Source organism: Eleutherodactylus coqui, chromosome 7 (assembly GCF_035609145.1).
Source record: "Eleutherodactylus coqui strain aEleCoq1 chromosome 7, aEleCoq1.hap1, whole genome shotgun sequence".
NCBI classification, from domain to species: domain Eukaryota; kingdom Metazoa; phylum Chordata; class Amphibia; order Anura; family Eleutherodactylidae; genus Eleutherodactylus; species Eleutherodactylus coqui.
Genome location: NC_089843.1, coordinates 194,078,809 through 194,099,278, shown reverse-complemented (window position 1 = coordinate 194,099,278; position 20,470 = coordinate 194,078,809). Strand labels below are relative to the sequence as shown.

General features: G+C 42.5%; 1 protein-coding gene across 2 annotated transcripts in view; it reads left to right on the top strand.

Annotated features, from left to right (window-relative positions):
- Nucleotides 1-20,470, top strand: part of ADAMTS10 (ADAM metallopeptidase with thrombospondin type 1 motif 10) — a 114,547-nt gene that overhangs the window by 35,892 nt on the left and 58,185 nt on the right. Inside the window, exons 2-8 of one of the 2 annotated variants that reach the window (XM_066574189.1) lie at nt 1,085-1,392; nt 7,539-7,894; nt 8,211-8,364; nt 10,233-10,450; nt 10,586-10,669; nt 10,919-11,058; nt 11,549-11,592. In XM_066574189.1, coding sequence (XP_066430286.1) covers nt 1,293-1,392; nt 7,539-7,894; nt 8,211-8,364; nt 10,233-10,450; nt 10,586-10,669; nt 10,919-11,058; nt 11,549-11,592 — 1,096 coding nt within the window. In that variant the 5' untranslated portion in view covers nt 1,085-1,292. Of the gene's footprint in view, nt 1-1,084; nt 1,393-7,476; nt 7,895-8,210; nt 8,365-10,232; nt 10,451-10,585; nt 10,670-10,918; nt 11,059-11,548; nt 11,593-20,470 lie in introns of both variants that reach the window. The other variant, XM_066574188.1, reaches the window with a different exon arrangement.

Below are 20,470 nucleotides of genomic sequence, written 5' to 3'. Positions count from 1 at the left end.
TTTCCACTGTAGCTGGGACATCCATAGGAGGTACAGTTACAGGGGAAAACATCCCACTATAGTGACAATAGTCATTGGCAGAGCTGATCAGGGTGTGCTAGGACCCTTTACCTCTGCTATAACAGGGGGCTCCCGGGGGTCACATGAAACACTTCCACTTTCATTTTTTAGTACATAGCGCTCATTGAGCACAGTCGGGAGTTGTAAGTCAGTCAGTGAGGGAGTCGGTTGGAGTCAGTCAGTGAGGAAGTATGGAGGAGAAAGAAAGGTGGTCTGCTGTCCATGCCAGGACATAGCCATGCCAGGAACCCTCCTTCTAGACGTTACCCGTACTGGGTGTGGAAACCTGAATATGTCGGCACCGCATAGGAGTGTGGTAAACCGCGTAGGAGTATAGCACAAGAACCGCATGTAACCAGAGAAAGAGAGAAATATATAAAGAGTACTGATAACTATTATCTGGCCACCTGCTGGTATGAAGCAGCTCTCTGGCCTGCAGGAGAATATCTGCCCAACTGCCAGGGGCAGTTCCCCTTAGATCTCCACGTGCTACAGACACCCTATGCTGGAGACCAACTCCCTCCTTTTATATCAACCTTTCAACTCCATCTCTGGGGTTTCCTTACCAATATCCAGGGGTTCAGGCTGAACCAACTCCTCCACACCGGGGGTATTCGGCAAGTCCATTATAACATATTTCTAAACCTGAAAACAGTTGTTACCCTACACACCTTTATGGGGAAACTGCAGATCTGTCCTGGGTTCATGCTGCCTGTGGTTTGGTGACAGGTTCACTTTAAGCTGCTATTTGGAATCAACATAAAACCATAATAAAGACTGCCAGAATTTTGTTTGTCTTTTAACAGTTTCCAGATAACGCCAGATTTATAGTACGTCCGTGAGCAAAGTAAAAAAATAGTTCTGAGAGCAAATAGGATAATGAAATGTATGTATTACAATGATGCTAGATTCCGCTTTTACTTTATAAGTAAGCAAACATTAATACAGCATTTGAGAAATATTTTGTTCATATTAATTCCATAAAGAAAAAAACAAACATATTAAAAGCTTTTTTTTTTTTCAGGTCATTTTTTACATAATTAAGGAACCAAAAATTTGCACCATATATCAACATAAGTCACAGAAAAGAACTAAAAATTTGAAAAATATTTTGTATGATTTGAATAAGATGCCATTAGAAGCATTGGATTAGTCGTCCCAGTGAGAAGGCATAAGGGACAGAGACATGGTGAAACTGGGATTTAAAGCTGAGCCAAAGAAGACTGAACACCATGAAAATGATCTGGGAGCTCCTGGCTGTGGCCTTCACCATGACTGCAGTAAGGTCTTCGAGTGTCAAAAGATCCAGAAATCCCAAACAGAAGTCAGAAGGTGAGATCATTGTCAGACTAGCAGTGTGCTTCTCCAGTCTGTACAGGGCAGCGAAATGCCATATGATTAAGATCTTGCCACCTAGGGGTTGGGACAACCTGCAGGACTGAAGAGTACTGCTCAGGCTGTATTCACACAGGCCCGGCGATTTTGGTCAGTGAAAAACTAACCATTTTCCATGCAATTTTCTTGATTTCTCGATTCAGTTTTTCTGATTTTCTCTGCTCTGTACTTCCTAGTTCATTTTTTATGTGGTTCCCACAGTAACCTGCGCATATCCCACTCACATATGTAAATGGTATGACATGCCATTGTGGTGTCTTTTATTAATGCTCCTGCTATATATGCAATTGCAATGCATTTTTGAACGTTTCCACAGAAAATAATGGGCAATTCCTGAAGAAAAATCACATAAAAATAAGGCATACAGTGATTTGTGTAGCTTAAGGTCCTTTTACATGCAACGATTATCACTCAAAATTTGTTTAAACATCCGAAAGTGAGTGATAATTGTTACACGTAAGCAAGGGCAGTCGTGTACTATTCGTACACTTGTCGATTGCCGCTGTTTTTTAGCCGGCATAAAAAGCATCATCAAGCCGCTCAAAATTAGTTTCATTTGAATGGAATTCGTCCAGTCTTTTGAGTGGCTTCTAGACTTGAGAGGAGTAAACAATGTACTCATTGTGTTTGCCCTCATACGTAATGAGTACACTGTTTACTAATGTCTAAAGAAGACAATGGAATCTACCAGTCAGATAATCCCTCGCATAAACACACACCCGCCTGAGCAAACAGCAGCTACTGAGTTTACTTTAGCTAATGAGGGAAATGGGGAGGATTAAGGCTGCCTGTCCACAGGCGTTGCGGTATCCCGCGGCGGATCTCAGCTGTGGGAGCCGCCAGCTGGAAGAAGGAGCCGGCAGATGGATCTCCGCTGTCAGCCTATCTTACATATAGGCTGGCCGTGGAGAATCGCTGCAATTCGCAGCATGCTGCGAATTGCTGTCCGTGAGTGGAGAATCGCAATGATTCTCCGCTCGTGGACAGGGGGCCGGCGCTTTCCGTAGCAACGCTATGGAAAGCTTCAGACAGCGTGATTTGCCTGCGATTTACCGCCGACGGAATCACGCCTGTTGACAGGGGGCCTAAAAGCCATTATCCAAAGTTGTAATTTTATGCAAAAATGGCATCAGTTCGTTAAGTTGTGCGGCCGTTTTAGCGATAGTCGTTGCATGTAAAAGGGCCTTTACACTATCGATCCAAGAGAACAATGGCTTTTGTGAATTGACCCATTCAACTAACAGGTTCTTTTCTTTGCAAATTCTGTCTACTCAGAATCGGTCAGAAACTGCATTAAAAAAAATCACCTGTGTGAATACCCCCTAAATAATATTCCTAACCAGCTAACCATTGCTTGAAGAGGGCGGCTGAGACCGCCGAAACGCGTAGTTAATGTCTACAATAATAAAAATATAATTATATTATATGGGCATTTGGGTCCGTTAAATATCCTGGGAATCCGCGAGCGCCGGGGCTCTTTTTCGTTTTGGAAACGTGTATTCCTAACCAGCTGTTAACCACATGATTCATACGAAACTGAGCACATATCATTGTGATTGCTGCACATTTATTTTTATGTAGCTTTTTACATTTCGTCCCACTAATTATTAGCAATGTCCAACAAATGCTTTTTATTCTCAGCTATTTATGCACCAGATCGGTTCCTCTCCTGGGTTCCGTGTGAATATTTAGCGGCAGCTGGTGGCCCTCATGTGGCCAAGAAGGAAGGAAGAATGGTTTTAAAACTTCTTGTGTTAGCAGAGGATTGAATTATTCAAATCTGCATTCCAACTGTTTAATCCAAAGAACACAGAGTTATTTATTAGTGTTTCAGCAAAGCACAGAGAGAAACGTGAATGTAACACTCTTTCCAACTCTCCCTGGAAGTTGTGAGCAGCACACACATTTACAAATAGCAAGTGAGAAGTCTATGAGATCCATGAGAGAGAGCAGCATGGCTGGGACACACTGTTTTGGTGTACCCCTTCAAACCCTTGAATAAGGTCAGAAGTACTTAACTTGCAAGTTAGAGGTTTAAAGGGAACCTGGCATCACATTTTAACCCCATAAACTACATTAAGGGTCTCAAATGTGATGGAACGGGGAGTCCAGAAAGCCACATTTCATACTCACCAGGTGTCCCTTTCCAGCACTGTGTCCCTACGAAGTTCACATATACAATACCTTGATTCTTTGTGTACGAGCATCTCCCATTCATCTCTATAGGAGATACGCATACAGAAAGAGTCAAGCTGCTGGCGCTTGCGAACTTTGAGGGGACACAGTGCTAGAATGGGGCTCTCGGCGAGTATGAAACACAACTCCACAAACTCCCCAATGTAGTTTATGGGGCTCAAATGTGATGACAGGTTCCCTTTTAACAGATTTTAAAAAACAAAGTCACAGACAAAATAAATAACTAATTAGATCAATGACTTACAGATGTTCTTTAATTGTAGACTTTCTGTTTAATTTCCTTCTCTATCAAGCCCAGACCATCATGACATTTTTTCCAGAGAGCTGCAGAGTTTGCTGCCTAGACATCTTTGGCCAGGGGCATAGCTCTAGGGCAGTGGTTCCCAAGCGGGGTGCCGCGGTTCTCTGGCTGGAAATAACATCGGTACTGTTGTACCTCGATGCAGTGGCGTAACAAGGTGAATGCGGGAGGGCTGGCCGGCCCTGGGTGCTATCAGTGAGAGGGGTGACAGCTCAGCCAGTCAGCTGTGTTCTTGGTGTGCAACAACTTGGAGTCTGCCAGAAGCCCGTCACAGAGCCTGCACTGCCCCCTATTGCTGGTTAACCCTCCCCCGGCAGTCCTGACCTCTCATGATGTCACGTTATGTGATACCCTTTGTGGGAGGAGTCAGGAACCACATGACCATGGGGGAGCTCAGTAAATGTAGGACTCTGCTGTGCGTGTGTGTGTTCATGCTGTGGGGGTCAGGATGGATGGAGGGAGTGAGTGGAGTTGTGGGGGTCAGGATGGATGGATGGAGTAAGCGAGTGGAGCTGTGGGGGTCAGGATCGATGGATGGATTGAGTGAGTGAGCAGAGCTGTGGGGATCAGGATGGATGGATGGAGTGAGTGAGTGGAGCTTTGGGGGTCAGAATGGATGGATTGAGTGAGTGAGTGAGTGAGTGGAGCTGTGAGGATCAGGATGGATGTAGTAGAGGTGTGTGTGATGTCTGGGGATCAGGATGGATGTAGCAGAGCAGTGTGTGTGATGTGTGGGGATCAGGATAGATGTAGCGAAGCTGTGTGTGTGATGTGTGGGGATCAGGATGGATGTAGCGGAGCTGTGTGTGTGATGTGTAGGGATCAGGATGGATGTAGCGAAGCTGTGTGTGTGATGTGTAGGGATCAGGATGGATGTAGCAGAGCTGTGTGTGTGATGTGTAGGGATCAGGATGGATGTAGTAGAGTTGTGTGTGTGATGTCTGGGGATTAGGATGGATGTAGCAGAGCTGTGTGTGTGATATGTGAGGATCAGGATGGATGTAGCGAAGCTGTGTGCGTGATGTGTGGGGATCAGGATGGATGTAGTGGAGTTGTGTGTGCAATGTGTTGGGGTCTGGATGGATGTCCGTCTGGCCCTGTAGTGATAGTGTCGGGACCCGAGGATGAGAGCAGAGGAGCAGTAAATGCGGTACAACGAGGTATGTACCATGTACTGCATGTAATCGTGTATGTTTAGGTGGTATACATTATGCCAGCTGTACATATAATTATGTACAGGACATTTCCAAGTTACATCAGCATCACTATATATAGGGGATGTATCTCTCCTGTATATAGTGATATGGAGCATGCTGGGGTAATCTGGGTATCTCCTGTATATAATTATATATGTGCTGCTGGTATAAGCTAGACATCTACTGTATATAGTGATATGGAGCATGCTGGGGTAATATAAGTATGTCCTATATATAATTATATTTGTACTACTGGTATAGGCTAGACATCCCCTGTACATAGTGATTCCCTGAGGTCAAGTAAAATGTTGTAATAAGCCACACCCTAACCACGCCCCTGACCATACAATAGCCATGCCCCAACCACATCCCCTTTTGGTAGGGGTGCCGCGCCATAAGAATCTTCCCCAGGGGTGCCGCAAGGCTGAAAAGGTAGGGAAACACTGCTCTAGGATAAGCAGTCACAGTGACTACATGGAGCCTGAGGGAGTTCAAAGGCTACTTGCTACATAAGAATACACCAGTATTATAAAAAGCACATGGTAGATGGGAGCTCTTATTAATTTTCACAGCTCCGAGTCGCTGCGGACTCACCACACCTACGGTGTCATCTCGAGTGCACTTTTAACTCACATACATTTCACACCATATCTTTCTGGTGCGTAGCACTGCTACCCCTGAAGTGCCCTGTCCTCCATCACAATACATTTGCATCATGTATCATAAATCCTTACATTGCGGCTTGCGATGCTCCCCCGGCATGGGGACAGCACACTGGTCACTAGACTCACTGGCTGCTGTCACATACTCTGCGGCCTCTTCTGTCTACTGCCAACTCCTGTACTGCTGCAGGGTCTCTGCTCCTGTTCTCTCTCCTCAGGATCTGCTAGGAGCTGTGATGCAGCTCCTCCTTTTATAGTGCGCACCTATGGCGCCAAAAGCTCCCATTAGTTCTGTATCGTCTAGTGGGCGGAACACCTCATCAGCAGGCTTTGAGAGGCTTGAAAAAGAAAGCATTCCACGCCTGAAGTTTCTCTGCCTGTCCTCTTCTGCCTCCCTCCCTTGCCATGGCTCTGGCCAGTGGAAAGGAAGCTTCTACATGTCATAGAGTCATAGAATGGTAGAGTGGGAAGTGACCTCTAGAGTCATCTGGTCCAACCCCCTGCTCAGTGCTGGATTCACTAAATCATCCCAGACAGATATTTATCCAGCCTTTGTTTGAACACTTCCATTGACTGAGAACTCACCACCTCCTGTGGTAACCTGTTCCACTCATTGATCACCCTCACTGTCACAAAGTTTTTTCTAATATCTAATCTGTGTCTCCTCCCTTTCCGTTTCATACCATTGATTCTAGTCTTTCCTTGTGCAGATGAGAATAGGGCTGATCCCTCTGCAGTGTGACCTCCCTTCAGATATTTGTAGTCAGCTATTAAGTCTCCTCTCAGCCTTCTTTTTTGCAAGCTAAATATTCCCAGATCTTTTTACCGTTCCTCATAGGACATGATTTGCAGATGCTATTGGATTCTTACAAGATGAAAATTGTGAATTGGTTAAGAATGATGTTGAGGAGGCCGAACTTTTAAATTCCTATTTTGCATCTGTTTTCTCTCAGAAAGTGGCTGAAATTCTGTATGCTGCCTATTTATATGTACTCCGGAAGGGTGGGGTTGGAGGTTGGGGGTCTGCTCTTGGTGTACAGCCCACCGAGATCCTCTATTGGGTCTGTGTGTGCTCTGTGCACTGCATTGGGTCACTGACTCAGTGACATTAACCAATGAGCCCTTCCTTCCATTTGATAGGAAATGTGCCTCCATTGCCCTCCTGTATGGCAAGGCCACCCCTTTAGTGATGACTGTTACTGGTGTCTTGGTCTAAGCATATCCAAAGTAATCACACCACAGCACGGGGGAGCAGGCTAACTTCTGATCATCTGGACTCTGCACAGCGCTCACCATTTCTTGGACTGCCGGTATAAAGATAAGCAGTGCGGACCCAAAACATCAACAATGCTTTTTTAAGGAAAAATTTGCCCCCAAATCCCTTTCTTGTCTGTTATGAGGCGGTTTACCCCTCGTTCCGTCCCTTTGACAGAGTGACGTCATTAAATGTTAAATTATTTGACAGATTTATAAAAACTGTATACATTTTTCTATTATTTAAATGTTAGAATGCATTTACAATGATAATGTTAAATATGCACCACAATAATAATAGAAGAATGATAACAATGATTAAACATGTTCGAACCATTAGTATACTTTGGCCCTATAATCATTTTATAAGTTGTACTTGTTATTGTGGTTGACGTGGTGCCTTGTAATTCAGCCCAAGTCACTGCACCGTTGGGATGACAGCAGCCAGTGAAGTCCTCTCCTCTGACCCAGCAGATTTCCTCTCTCGTCTGAGCGATTATGAGATCGCGTTCCCTGCCCAGGTGGACCAGAATGGGAAGTTCCTGACCTACGACCTTCGTCGAGCACCTCCAAGCTTCCACAGGTCTCGACGAAGTATCTCTGATGAATCCGAACGTCAAGTGTACTACCGGTTACAAGCTCAGAGTTCTAGCTTTCTGCTCAACCTTACCCTGCAAACAGATCTACTGGGACAGCACTTCACTGTTGAGTATTGGAAAAGTGGAGGTTTGGATTGGAAACATGAGCTTTATGAGGACTGTCATTATGTTGGCCACATACAAGACCAGCAGTTGAGCTCCAAGGTGGCTATTAGCAACTGCAATGGACTGGTGAGAACATTGTAACCCATAGAAGTTAAATAAGTTATGTTTTATTAAACTTTCTTGATAGCTAAAACACTTAACTCTTCCCAAATATCTTTATTAGAGTGTCCTCCTCTGCATTTGCATGTATTACAGCTCTTTCTCTTGTTCAATGTTATACACCATAGATAACGTCTAAGTGTCTTGGATGCTTACTGTAGATTATATACATTAAGTTGCTTAGTGGAATAAAACATTCGACCCTTTATCTAGAATGCTTATGTATCTTTAGTGGAAGCCACATTTGAGTGTTCTGGGAACATCTTACCTTCTGTCTTTTCAGCTTGGAGTCATAGTGTCGGGGGATGATGAATATCTGATTGAGCCACTGCCTCCAAGTGGAAATTATAATAAGACCAGTGACGGTACGCCTCACGTGGTTTACAAGCGGTCTTCCTTGCAACGTCAGCACCTTGATGCAGCCTGTGGTGTAATAGGTATCATTTTTTAAACACAATTAGCTCACTAAATCTCTGTCTCCTGGGATAAATGGGCACGTCAAGCACACTAAAATCAGTCAAATGTGTTCCAGTGACCGCCTGTCACTTATTTCTAAAGATGCTTATTCTAGATGGCTGAGCTTAGTGCATGGGATCCCAAACCAAATTCACAACAGGATTGTCCCAGGAGTAGAGAGCCATCAGCCATCTTTGCCCTTTTCTTCCACATTCAAAGGTTGTGTAAACACTGTGGATTTTCCATGCACATTTTTCAGGATTTTCCACACAGACCATGTGGATGAGATGGTACTAAATGTGATCCACTTGGTGTGGAGAAATCTGCAGCTGAATTGACACGTGGTGTACATTGTAAACCTGCTGCATGTCAGTTGTTTGCTGCAGATTTCACCCTTTGTATTGCAGATCCAGGACAAATCTACAGCATTTCTATACTGAAATACAATGCAAATACAATGTCATTTGATGTTTTTTTTGCTGCTGCAGATTCCCAGTCTATTTTTCACATTTTTGTAATGCATTTTAAATGCCAAAAAAAGAGCACTGTGTGAAAGAACCTTAATTAGGATAAATATAAAAGCTTTCAGCAAGGAAAGACATAATGGTACTGGTGCATCTTGTCTCCACCACAACTATGTGTGGAGACTTTGGATTGTCCTGGAGGAGTGAAAGGGTACGCCCACAGCTGGCAATTGGCTACCTTAAATTCTTCCCCAGACTGAAGCTGACAATGTTGGTAGCGGTGCTGCTATGTAAATTCCCCGCTGGGTTAATTTCTCGTCTGCTAGCGCCGTTGCTGCTAGCGTCCCTGTCAGCCTTCTGCCATGTAAGCTCCCTGCTGGCCTTATTTGTGCACTGCTGGTGGTGCTGTCAGACTTCTGCCATGTCAGCTTCCCCCTCGGCTGGTTTCTCCACTTATAGCACCATGGTTGCTAGCGGCGCTGTCAGTGTGGCCGCGCTGGCCTGGCATCTCTACTCCAGAAGCCGGCATGGCCGCTCCCATCCGTCTGCTGCTGTCACTCTCCCCGTCAGTCTCTGTGCGCTCCTCTCCGCTGCTGTGACTCTCACCGTCGGGATCCCTGCAATGTCCCCCGCTGTCACTCTTGTACAATATGTCATGCAATCCGGACGCTGACCAGAAGCCGGCCATGCTCTGTGTCTCCCCGGTGTCCCAAAAGCTGGCGCAGCTCTTGGTATCCCCATTCCCCGCCAAGTGTCAAGCTCTTTATTCTACCTCCTTCCAGGTAGGCACTCGCCAGCTGTGGTCGTTCCCTCTAACTCTACCCAGACAAAGCCATGACTCCACCCACAGTCCGGTGGAAACAAGATACACCAGTACCAGACATAACTCCCTGTGTTTAAAGCCCAGTCCACATAACATTTAGCATATACCGTATGTTTAGTATACACACAGCAAATGTAGACAATTGTCAGTTATGCTTCCATCTACTGTTTTTCCTTACATGTATAGGCATACATTTGTCTGTTTATGTGCATGTTTTTTCTTCTACCAAAAAGGAGTTAAAAACGTCTGTATAATTAATACAAATATAAAGCATTACCTTTGCATGTATCAGCTCTTGACTATAATGTGGAAAAATAGTCTATTCTGCCCTCTAAACAAAGCATTGCTTCAGTTTTGATCCTGCATTATATGTGAAGGCAACGTCAAAAATCCCACCTTGCAAGCCATAGACATGTAGTTTATACCGCAAGACTCTAGCTTTATATAGGGATTTACTTTTGCTTTCGGGTCATGTCTTGCTTTAATTTGTTTTATCTGTTTATATTTGTGTTGCCAAAAGTGAATAATATGACATTGTAAAGGGAAAACTGTTTTCCAATAGATGACAAACCTTGGAGAGATCGCCATTGGTGGTTAAGAAACCCAAGGCCTCCTCCGTTAAGACCAACATCCAATCAAACACAGCGTGGGCCTCTTCCATTGAAACGGTCAGTTAGCACAGAGAGATATGTGGAGACTCTGGTTGTTGCTGACAAAATGATGATTGGATATCATGGGAGAAGGGACATTGAGCAGTATATCCTTGCCATCATGAACATTGTAAGTATTACAGCCTAACTATTGATAAAGCTCTCATTGGTACATAGTTAACATTGTTCATTATAATTACCTTCTATGTTAAGCCCCTTTTCCATTGATTTTAAGACTGATGTTTTCTTGTTTCCTGGAGGTCAGGTTGCCAAACTTTTCCAGGACTCAAGTCTGGGGAACATTGTGAACATAATGGTGACAAGGCTAATCCTCCTGACAGAAGACCAGGTGAATTTTACAGGCTGTGAATATACATTTAAGACTAAACTAGTTATTTTTATATTCCATTGTAATTCACATGCAACTATTGTTTTCAGATTCACTTTAAAAAATTAAGCCATGAAATGCTAATTGGTTGATGGGACTCAATGTAACATTTTGTCGTATATCAATTTGCCAATTTACGTAATACGTGATAGGAAAACCAAAGTGCATTATGTATCATTCAGATCACTAACCAATACATCTTTTCAACAGCCAACCCTAGAGATAAATCACCATGCTGGAAAGTCCCTTGACAGTTTCTGTCGGTGGCAAAAGTCCATTGTAAACCGTAATGGGAATGCGATCACCGAGAATGGAATTGCTGATCATGACACTGCTGTCTTGATAACCAGGTACACTAACTATAATATAGGATACAGACCATCCATATGTCTTTATAGGTTCTATAGAAGTTATAGGATACCAGGTATAGGGATTTATTTTTAGTATTCCATAAAAATAGTTTTCTAGAATCCGCAGATTGTAATGGATTTAAGTGTCGCATCCAAAGTATCTACAATTTTTAGTAATTCGAGTTCTTTCAAGCAATCATACAGTGCACAAATAATCCAATCTGCGAAATAAGAAAAGCTTCTAAGTAGATAGTATTTTCATCCCCACCCTGTCAGCGTAACCTGGCACCGCTTGGTTTTTGGTAATTGCTCAGTTATGAGATTGTTCTTCGCAGTAATCCATGCAGAAATGTATATATGCACACCCAAAATCTGTATTTCAGAAACCTTCCAGAAAATTGGCTGTTTGTGGAGAAAATAAAGTTGATGACTTAATGCATTTCACACCATTGTATTAGTTTCCAGTGAATGTATGTCTGCTTTCTTTCAGATATGACATTTGTATTTACAAAAATAAGCCATGTGGAACTCTGGGTAAGATATAAAAACGTGATTAGTGTTTCAAATGCCAGCGAGAAGAGTGCATATTTTTGTAATTTACTAAGATTATACATTGAATATTAAATACATTTTGTCCATGCTTGTTACCTAAAAACACAGGAGAACCCAATCTCAATTTATGGAACTTGCTGTCTGATAAATATAACATAGTGACAGTGTGTGTAAAGGTCCATTTACACAATACGAGTGTCAGGCAAACGATGCCCGACACTCATCCCTATGTCTCTGTGCTCCCGTGCTCCTGCACAGGAGCTAGCAGAGCTGTCTCACCCACAGAGCGGCCAGCAGAGGGATGGAGCAGTGCAGGAGATTTCTCTTCTCTCGCTCCCCCGCCTCTCTCCATTGAGAGACACAGCGGCCGTTCGCTATTAAACGGCGGCTGTTTAAACTTAACGATAAGCTTCATCGCTTATCTTTTATGCTGCTCATCTCTCATTGTGCAGCTTAAACAGCAGCCGTTCAATAGCGAACGGCTGCTGTGTATCTCAATGGAGAAGGGCGGGAGAGCGAGAAGAGAGAAATCTCCTGCACTGCCCCGCCCGCCTGCTGGCCGCTCCTTGACCCAGCCAGCTCTGCTAACTCCCGTGCAGGAGCCTTAAGGCTGAAAAAAATACAAATGTCCATCTAGTTCAGCCTATTATCCCCAAGGTTGTTCAGAGTAAGGCAAAAACCCCACTGAGATTGAAATCAATTTTCCTCATTCTGGGTGAAAAAAAATCCTTCTCAACTCCAATCTGGTAATGGGAATCACCGACCCTTCTGAAGTAATCAGTGATATAACATGTAATATTGAAACACTCAAGAAATATGTCCAGGACCTTCTCCTACTCTTATATCGTATCACCACCACCGCATCCTCAGGAGAGAGTTCCATAGTCTCACTGCTCTTACAGTAAAGAACCCCCTTCTATGTCAGTGTAGAAACCTTCTATCCTCTAGATGTAGAGAGTGCCTCCTTCTTACAGCCCTGGGTATAATAGATGATGGGAGAGATTTCTTTACTGACCGCTGATATATTTATACATAGTTATTAAAGCGCCCCCTTATTACAAACCTGGGTATAATAGATGATGGGAAAGATCTCTGAACTGACTCCTGATATATCTATACATAGTTATTAGGGTGCCCCCTTGTTATAGTCCTGGGTATAAATAGATGATGGGAGAGATCTCTGTACTGACCCCTGATATATCTATACATAGTTATTAGAGCGTCCCCTTGTTACAGTCCTGGGTATAAATATATGATGGAAGAGATCTCTATATTGACCCCTGATATATTATACATAGTTATTAGGTCGTCCCCAGCCGTCTTTTTCCTAGACTAAATAAATCTAATTTTGATAACTTCTCTGGGTATTGTAATCCACCCATTGCATTTATTATCTTAGTTGCCCGCCTTTGCACCCGTTCAAGCTCTGATATGTCCTGCTTGAGTACCGGTGCCCAAAACTGTACACAATATTCCATGTGTGGTCTGAGCAGTGACTGTAAAGAGGAACTGTAACTGGGCCTAGGACAGAGCCTTGTGGTACCCCACTTGACATATTCTTCCACTTGAATGTGCAGCCATTTATGACCACTCTTTGAGTATGATCACTCAGCCAGTTGTGAATCCACCTAACAGTTGCCTTGTCAATCCCATATTTTGCCATTTTTTTCAATAAGTAGGGTATGATATACTTTGTCAAATGCTTTAATAAAGTCAAGATATACCGTATCCACCACATTACCTTGATCAACCAAATTGGTGATTCTCTCATAGAAGGAAATTAGATTCGTCTGGCATGACTTGTTTGTTACAAACCCATGCTGGCTCTGGTTAATTACTCTATTTTTATCCAAGTACTTGCATACGTGCTGTTTAATAATTTGTTCAAAGATCTTTCCCGGTATAGAAGTCAGGCTCACGGGCTTGTAGTTTCCTGGATCCACCTTCTTCCCTTTTCTGAAGATAGGGACAACATTTGCCCTTTTCCAATCTTCTGGGTCTTCTCCTGTTCCTCCAGAATTCTCAGAAATTTTTAAAGATTATGGCGAGGGGCTCAGCATTTACCTCCGCTGCTCCCTTTAATTTCCTAGGATGTAATTCATCTAGACCTTGAGACTTGAATTCATTTAAGTTAGCTAAGTGTTCCCTCACAATCTCTCAGCTTATAGGTAGCCTGCATTCTTTTATTCCTCCAATAGCAAAGGGAAGATCAGTTGATGTTCCATCTACATTCTGAGAGAAAACAGATACAAAATAGGAATTTAAAAGTTTGGCCTTCTCAACATCTTTTTAAACCCATTCACCATTTTCATCTTGTAAGCATCCAATAGCATCTTTGACTTTTCTTTTGTTTTTGACATACCTCCAAAATCCTTTTTTATTGCTTTTGGCCTCTGTTGCAAGCCCCAATTTATTATTAGCTTTAGCTTTTCTGACACTTGCCCTACAGTTTCTGCAGATCACATTAAATTCTTCTTTAGATAATCCACCCTCTTTCCAATTGATAAACTTATTTTTCTTCCTTTTTAACATGTGTGCAAGTTCTGTGTTCATCCATCCTGGTCTCTTTAAATGCTTCTCATTCTTCCTTCTTTTAGGGATTATAGAGATGAGCAAACCTACTCGGCCACGCCCCTTTTTCGCCTGAGCGCCGCGATTTTTGAGTACTTCCGTACTCGGGCGAAAAGATTCGGGGGGCGCCATGGGTGAGTGGGGGGTTGCAGCGGGGAGTGGGGGGGGGAGAGGGCTCCCCCCTGTTTCCCGCTGCTACCCCCCGCTCCGCCACGCCTCCCCCCGTCCCCCGGCGCCCCCGGAATCTTTTCGGAAGTACTTGAAAATCGCGGTGCTCGATCGAGTAATTACTCGAAACAAGTATATTTGCTCATCTCTAATTATTAATGATTGGGCTTTGAGAATCCTATTTCGCAACATTTCCCAACCTTCTTGGACATTTCTGTCCTTAAGAACATCCAGCCATTGGATTCTCCCTTCCCTCTTTCTGAGTTCATTAAAACCTGCCTTTCTGAAATCCAACCTTGAGGTCTGAGTTTTCTCAGATCTTCCTTCCCTTTTTATCCAAAATTCAAGGATAGCATGACAACTGCCTCCTAAAGGACCATTTACACCCAACAATTCTCACTCAAAATTCGCTCAAAACCGTCTTTTGAGCGAGAATCATTGGGTCTTAAGGCACGCACATTATGCAGTTTTCATTCACTAGTTGTTCCTCGCTCAATTCTAGTTTTCTTGAATTGAGCGATTAACTCCTATCAGCGGTGCAGGCTGTTATCACAGTTGGCAGCGCTGATAAGATTCTTTCAGCTCACGTTCTGCTGGTAGTTCACAGCAGGACATGAGCTTTAAGCGCGGAGAACAATACAGCTGTTTGCTTATGCAGAACAGCTGTATTGTTCGCTGAGCAATAGTGGCGGTGTCTTGCTTCGCCTGCATAGCTCTTAAGTAGGCACTTAGCTACTACAGACTATGCAAAGATGATTGCTCAAAACTGTCACTCAAGCTATCATTTTAGCGACTTTTGAGTGATCATCTGTCAGTGTAAATGGGGTCTAAGCTTCCAGCCACCCTTACTTCCTCAACCATTTTCTCTCTGTTGGTAAGAATTAGGTCCAAGATAGCAGATCCCTTTGTTATTTCTTTTACCTTTTGAAAGATAAAGTTGTCGGCAAGAGCAGATAACAATTTGTTGGATCCATTACTTTTACCTGAGAGAAATTCCCAACAAATGTCTAAATAGGTAAAGTCTCTCAAAATCACTATGTCATGCTTTTTTAAGAGCTTGGCCATCTGATGTAGAAAAAAATCATCAATATCTTCTGCTTGTCCAGGTGGCCTATAGTAAATGCCTACAATAGTGTCCTTTTTGTTGATCTCTCCTTGTATTCTTACCCAAACAGTTTCTACAGAACTCCCATGCTCTGAAGCTTAAATCTCTATGGAGATGAATGTTTTGCTAACATACAACGCAATACCTCCTCCTCTTTTGGGGGGGTCTGTTTCTTATAAATAAGTTGTATTCTTCAAGCCTTGTATTCCAATCATATGTATCATTCTACCAAGTCTCCGTGATGCCTGTGGCATTATATTTCTCTTCCTGTGTTAGGAGCTTCAATTCTCCTTGTTTGTTTCTAAAGCTCTGCTAATGAGTGAAGCAAGGCTCCCACCAAATATATGCTTACCTGTTTTTGTAAGGCATAATACATCTCTAGCAAGCAGTCTATCATATAGGTAATTCACTCCATGGTCTAGAAATCCAAATCTTTGCTGACAGCACCATCAAAGTAGTCAGTTGTTCACCACTAGAACCTGTTCCATCTTCTTATTCCATGGCCATCCACTGGGAGGATGGATGAGAAGACCATCTGTGCTTCTAGTTCCTTCACCTTCTTCCCGAGGTCTATAGGAACTTTTTATGCAGCACAGTATCAAACGCTTTGGAAAAGTCCAGATACATAAGATCCAGTGACTCTCCCTGATCCAATCTAGAACTTATCTCCTCATAGAACCTGATCAGATATGTTTGTCAGGAGTTACCCCTCATACACCTTTGCTGATATGGAGTTATAGAGCTGAAACTCATCAAACATTTTCCCCACAATAGAAGTAAGACTTACCGGCCTGTACTTTCCATGTTCACTTTTTTAACCCAGTGGAACAAACCGCATCACTATAGAGTCCTTAAATATAGGAAACAAATGCCTGTTTATCACATTACTTAATTTTTTTAGAACCCAGGGGTGTATGCAATCAGGACTTCATGATTTGGTTGTTTTAATCTTTTTAAATTGGGCTTGCACATCCTCATGGGTTAGACTCGTGACATTTAATGGAGAGTTTACTTTATCACTTTGCATTTCACTTGACATTTCATTTTCCTGAGTGAATACACTGGTAAAAAAATATATTTTACAGATATGTTTCTCATCACCCTCTACAATTTCCCCCTCACTTTCAATTTTAATATTTTTACTATTTGTATAGTTGAAGAACAGCTTAGGGATAGTTTTACTCTCTTTGGCAATAAGTCTCTCTGTCTCCACTTTTGCTGCTTTTATTGCCTGCTACCTAATTTATTTTTCCCTCTAGCTTTCAGTGCTTCTTTGCTACCTTCTTGTTCTAGTAATGTAAATTCTTTATTTTTGCTGCTTATTGCCCTTTTATTTCTTTATTGAGCCACATTGGTTTTCTCCTATTCCTAACACTTTTATTCCTGTAAGGTATGAACGGCACATAATGAGTATTTCAGATAATTTTAAACATTTCCTATTTATTATCTTTACTAGTATTTCTGAGAACATTCTCCCAGTCAATAGGGTTAAGGGCATCACTAAAGTTTAGTAATTTTGTAGCTTCTCCATAAAACTAGTGAAAATTTATTATATTATGGTCACTATTTCCCAGGTGCCCCCCCCCCTGTTATTCTGCCAGGTCTGTTGGTTAGTATTAAGTTCACAATGGCCATCCCTCTAGTTGGATCCTGTACAAGTTTGGTAAGGTAATTATCTTTAGTTATTAACAGAAACATCTATTTTTTTTATGAGATCCGCAATTTTCAGTTTCCCGGTTTATATCCGGATAGTTAAAATTCCCTATAAGGGCTTAGTCACATGAGCGCCGATGCGCCTGTGTGACTGAGAACTTACTGCAGGAAGAAGACGGCTGCACTTCAGGACGGATGACTACCCGCAGCGCCGAAGAAAGAACACATGACCGGCAATGAAGCCGGTCACATGTTCTTTCTTCCGGCGCTGCAGAGAGACGTCTGTCCTGAAGTGTGTCCGTCCCCTTCCTGCAGTAACACGGGCGCATCGGCGCCCGTGTGACTAAGCCCTCAAAATAACGCATTGTGATTTGAGGTTTCATCTATTTGCCTCAGTAATAGATTTTTAGTAGCTTCTGTTGTATTTGGTGGCCTATAGAAAACCCCTATGAGGATTTTATTGTTGTTTTTTTCCTCCATGTATTTCTAGCCATAAAGGCTCAACATGTTCATCTCTGTCCCATGTCTCTTTCCATAACTTTGGCTTCAAACAGGATTTTACATAAAGACAAACCCCTCCCGATTTCTGTTTTTTATGATCCCTTCTATTCAAACTATAATCCTGTACGTTCTCCACCCAGTCACAGCTTTCATCCAACCAGGTCTCAGTTATTCCCATTATGTCATAGTTTTCCTCAAACATTATTACTTCCAGTTTGTCAACCTTATTGGTCAGTCTTCTATCATTAGTCACCATACAGTTTAGAAGGTTTTAGTTATTTTTTTATTTTAAGTGTATACCTACTAACTGTGCTGCCGGTTCTAACTGTACTATCTTTTCCTATCTCTCTGATTATTGCCCTCCCCCAAGTCCCTAGTTTAACCCTTCATGACCAGCCTATAGTGTGCCTTAAGGACCCGGCGATTTGTATTGTTGCATTACAAGAAGCATAACTCATTGACATATAAGGGCTTGTGTTTTTTGGACAAGTTGTTTATTTTAATGGCATCACTCTCTGGTGCATACAATGTGTTGTATAACCTTTATTATATTTTTTTGGGAAAAGATAGTAAAAACATCCAGAAATGTTGCCCTTGTTTTGGGGCTTTATTCACCACTTAGTAAAAATAATATGATCCTTGTCTTGTTTAGGAAGATTACTGTGATACTACTTTTACGCAATAAAAACATGTAAAAGGAATAAAAATTGAATAGGCATCACCGGATTCTAAGACCCATAACATTTTTATATTCAAGCGGCAGAGCTCTGTGAGGGCTTGTTTTTTGTAGGAAGAGTTATAGCTTTTATTGGCACTAGTTTGAGGTACATGTGACTCTACAGTTTCTGGGAGGCAAACAAAAGAAAAATAGCAATTCTGACGTTACTTTTTAAAATTATTTTTAGAGCGTTCAGCATGCACGATAAATAACAAAATATTTTCATTGGGTCATATACCTGGTAATACCTATTATGTTTTGCTTTAAAAATCGTTATTTTTATTTTATCCATTTAAAATAGGTTTTGATGGGCAATAATGCATATATTTTTTAAATTGGATTTTTTTCTTTCAATTAAACTCTATTGAACTTTTTTGATACTGCTTCTTAGTCCCCAAGAGGATCTGAAGATGCAGTTGCTCGAATGCTAGGATAATACACTGCATTATTTATGTAGTCCATCCTACTAAGCTTGTTGTCATGATCTGAGGTTTCTCCATTCCTGGCTTTTAGAGCCGCAGCCTGGCTGTCAGTAAAAGATGTATGTTCAGGTTTTAAGTCCATTAGTGAGGTCAGTAAAAAGGCATATTGCGGTCACAGAGAGGTTAAACACTCCTCCAACCTTCTAGCTATCTTCTTTCCCAGCATAGCTGCCCCTCCCCATTGAGATGCAGCTCATCCCTATGGTAGAACCTGTAGCCAATAGCACAGTCAGCCCAGTTCTCCAGAAACCCTAACCCCTCCTTCCTACACCAACTCTGGGGGCACTTGTACATCCCTAATCTCCTGCTGCCTTTCTTGTGTTGCACGTGGTACAGGTAGTATTTCAGAAAATACTACTTTGGAGGTCCTCACCCTAAGCTTACTTCCTAGTTCCCTGAAATCATCTTTAAGGACCTTCCAACTATCTCTAACTTTCTCATTGGTGCCAATATGTACCATGACCGCTGGGTCCTTTACCAGCCCCTCCCAGTAATCTGTGAACCAAATCTGCAATGTGTCTAACTCGAGCACCAGGAAGACAACACAGCGTTCGACGATCCCAGTCTTTGTAACAGATTGCCCTGTCTGCCCCCCTAATAATTGAGTCTCCCACAACCAGTACCTGTCTAGCCTGCCCTGTGCTCCTATTCCCTTTCTTACTGGAGCAAACATGCCCCTGGTGGTCAGAGGGCATGTCATGCAGCAGAAGCTTAACCCTGTAATGTCATCTCCCTCATCTGTCAACTTTACACACTTGTTGGGTTGTGCCAGTTCAGGACTAGCCTCACTGGATCTCTTCCCTCTACCCCTCCTCCTGTCACCCAGCTAGCTGCCTACTCATCCTGCACCCCCAAACTACCACCACATCTACCCCAGTGAGTGCTCAGTGAGAAACAAAATCCTTTCCATGTTGTCAAGGGATCTCAGTGTTAAAAGCAGCTCATTTATATCCAGGATCTGGGCTTCCAAATGCTCAACACGCTCACATCTCATACAGCAGTATGCACCCGGCTATTCAAGGACTGCATGCATGACACAGGATGCACATTGGATGGCATTGTCCGTCATGGAGCACATTCTAAATGGGGATCATACAAATAAAAATCAAGTAATTTATACAAGTTAAATAAATGTACTGTAAATGGATAAGTTCTGCTACTATAAAATATGGGATAATGCAGTAACTGCTGGAAAGTCTGAGAATTGTAAAAGGCATTTTGTGACTATATGAAAGCCTTATGCCAAGTGCCTTTATACAATGTTATGGAATTCTGTAAAATCACAGCGGCTCCTAATTCCTATCACTTATAGCAGGTACAGTACATTATACTGTGTATCAGGGGTAGGGATACATTATTCCTTATTATACACAGGTCAACTGCTGCAGAACTTCTTCTTGAAGTGTAAGGGAGAGCTTCCTGCCCATCATAAGTTGGTCAACTGAGCTAAAACATCATGATCACATTAAAAAGTGCAACAGCATTTGAGATTAATATATTAATTTGCATCATTTATGGCTCTGACGGTCAAACACAGGTTGGTTCAGAACGGACTGCTAATGTAGGAAGAGATGAGTAACGCCTATGTAGACTACTCATCCCAGTAGAAATGTCAGGCTCCCACATTCGGATGAGCCCGCTACAGTAGCTTACTGGTTACAG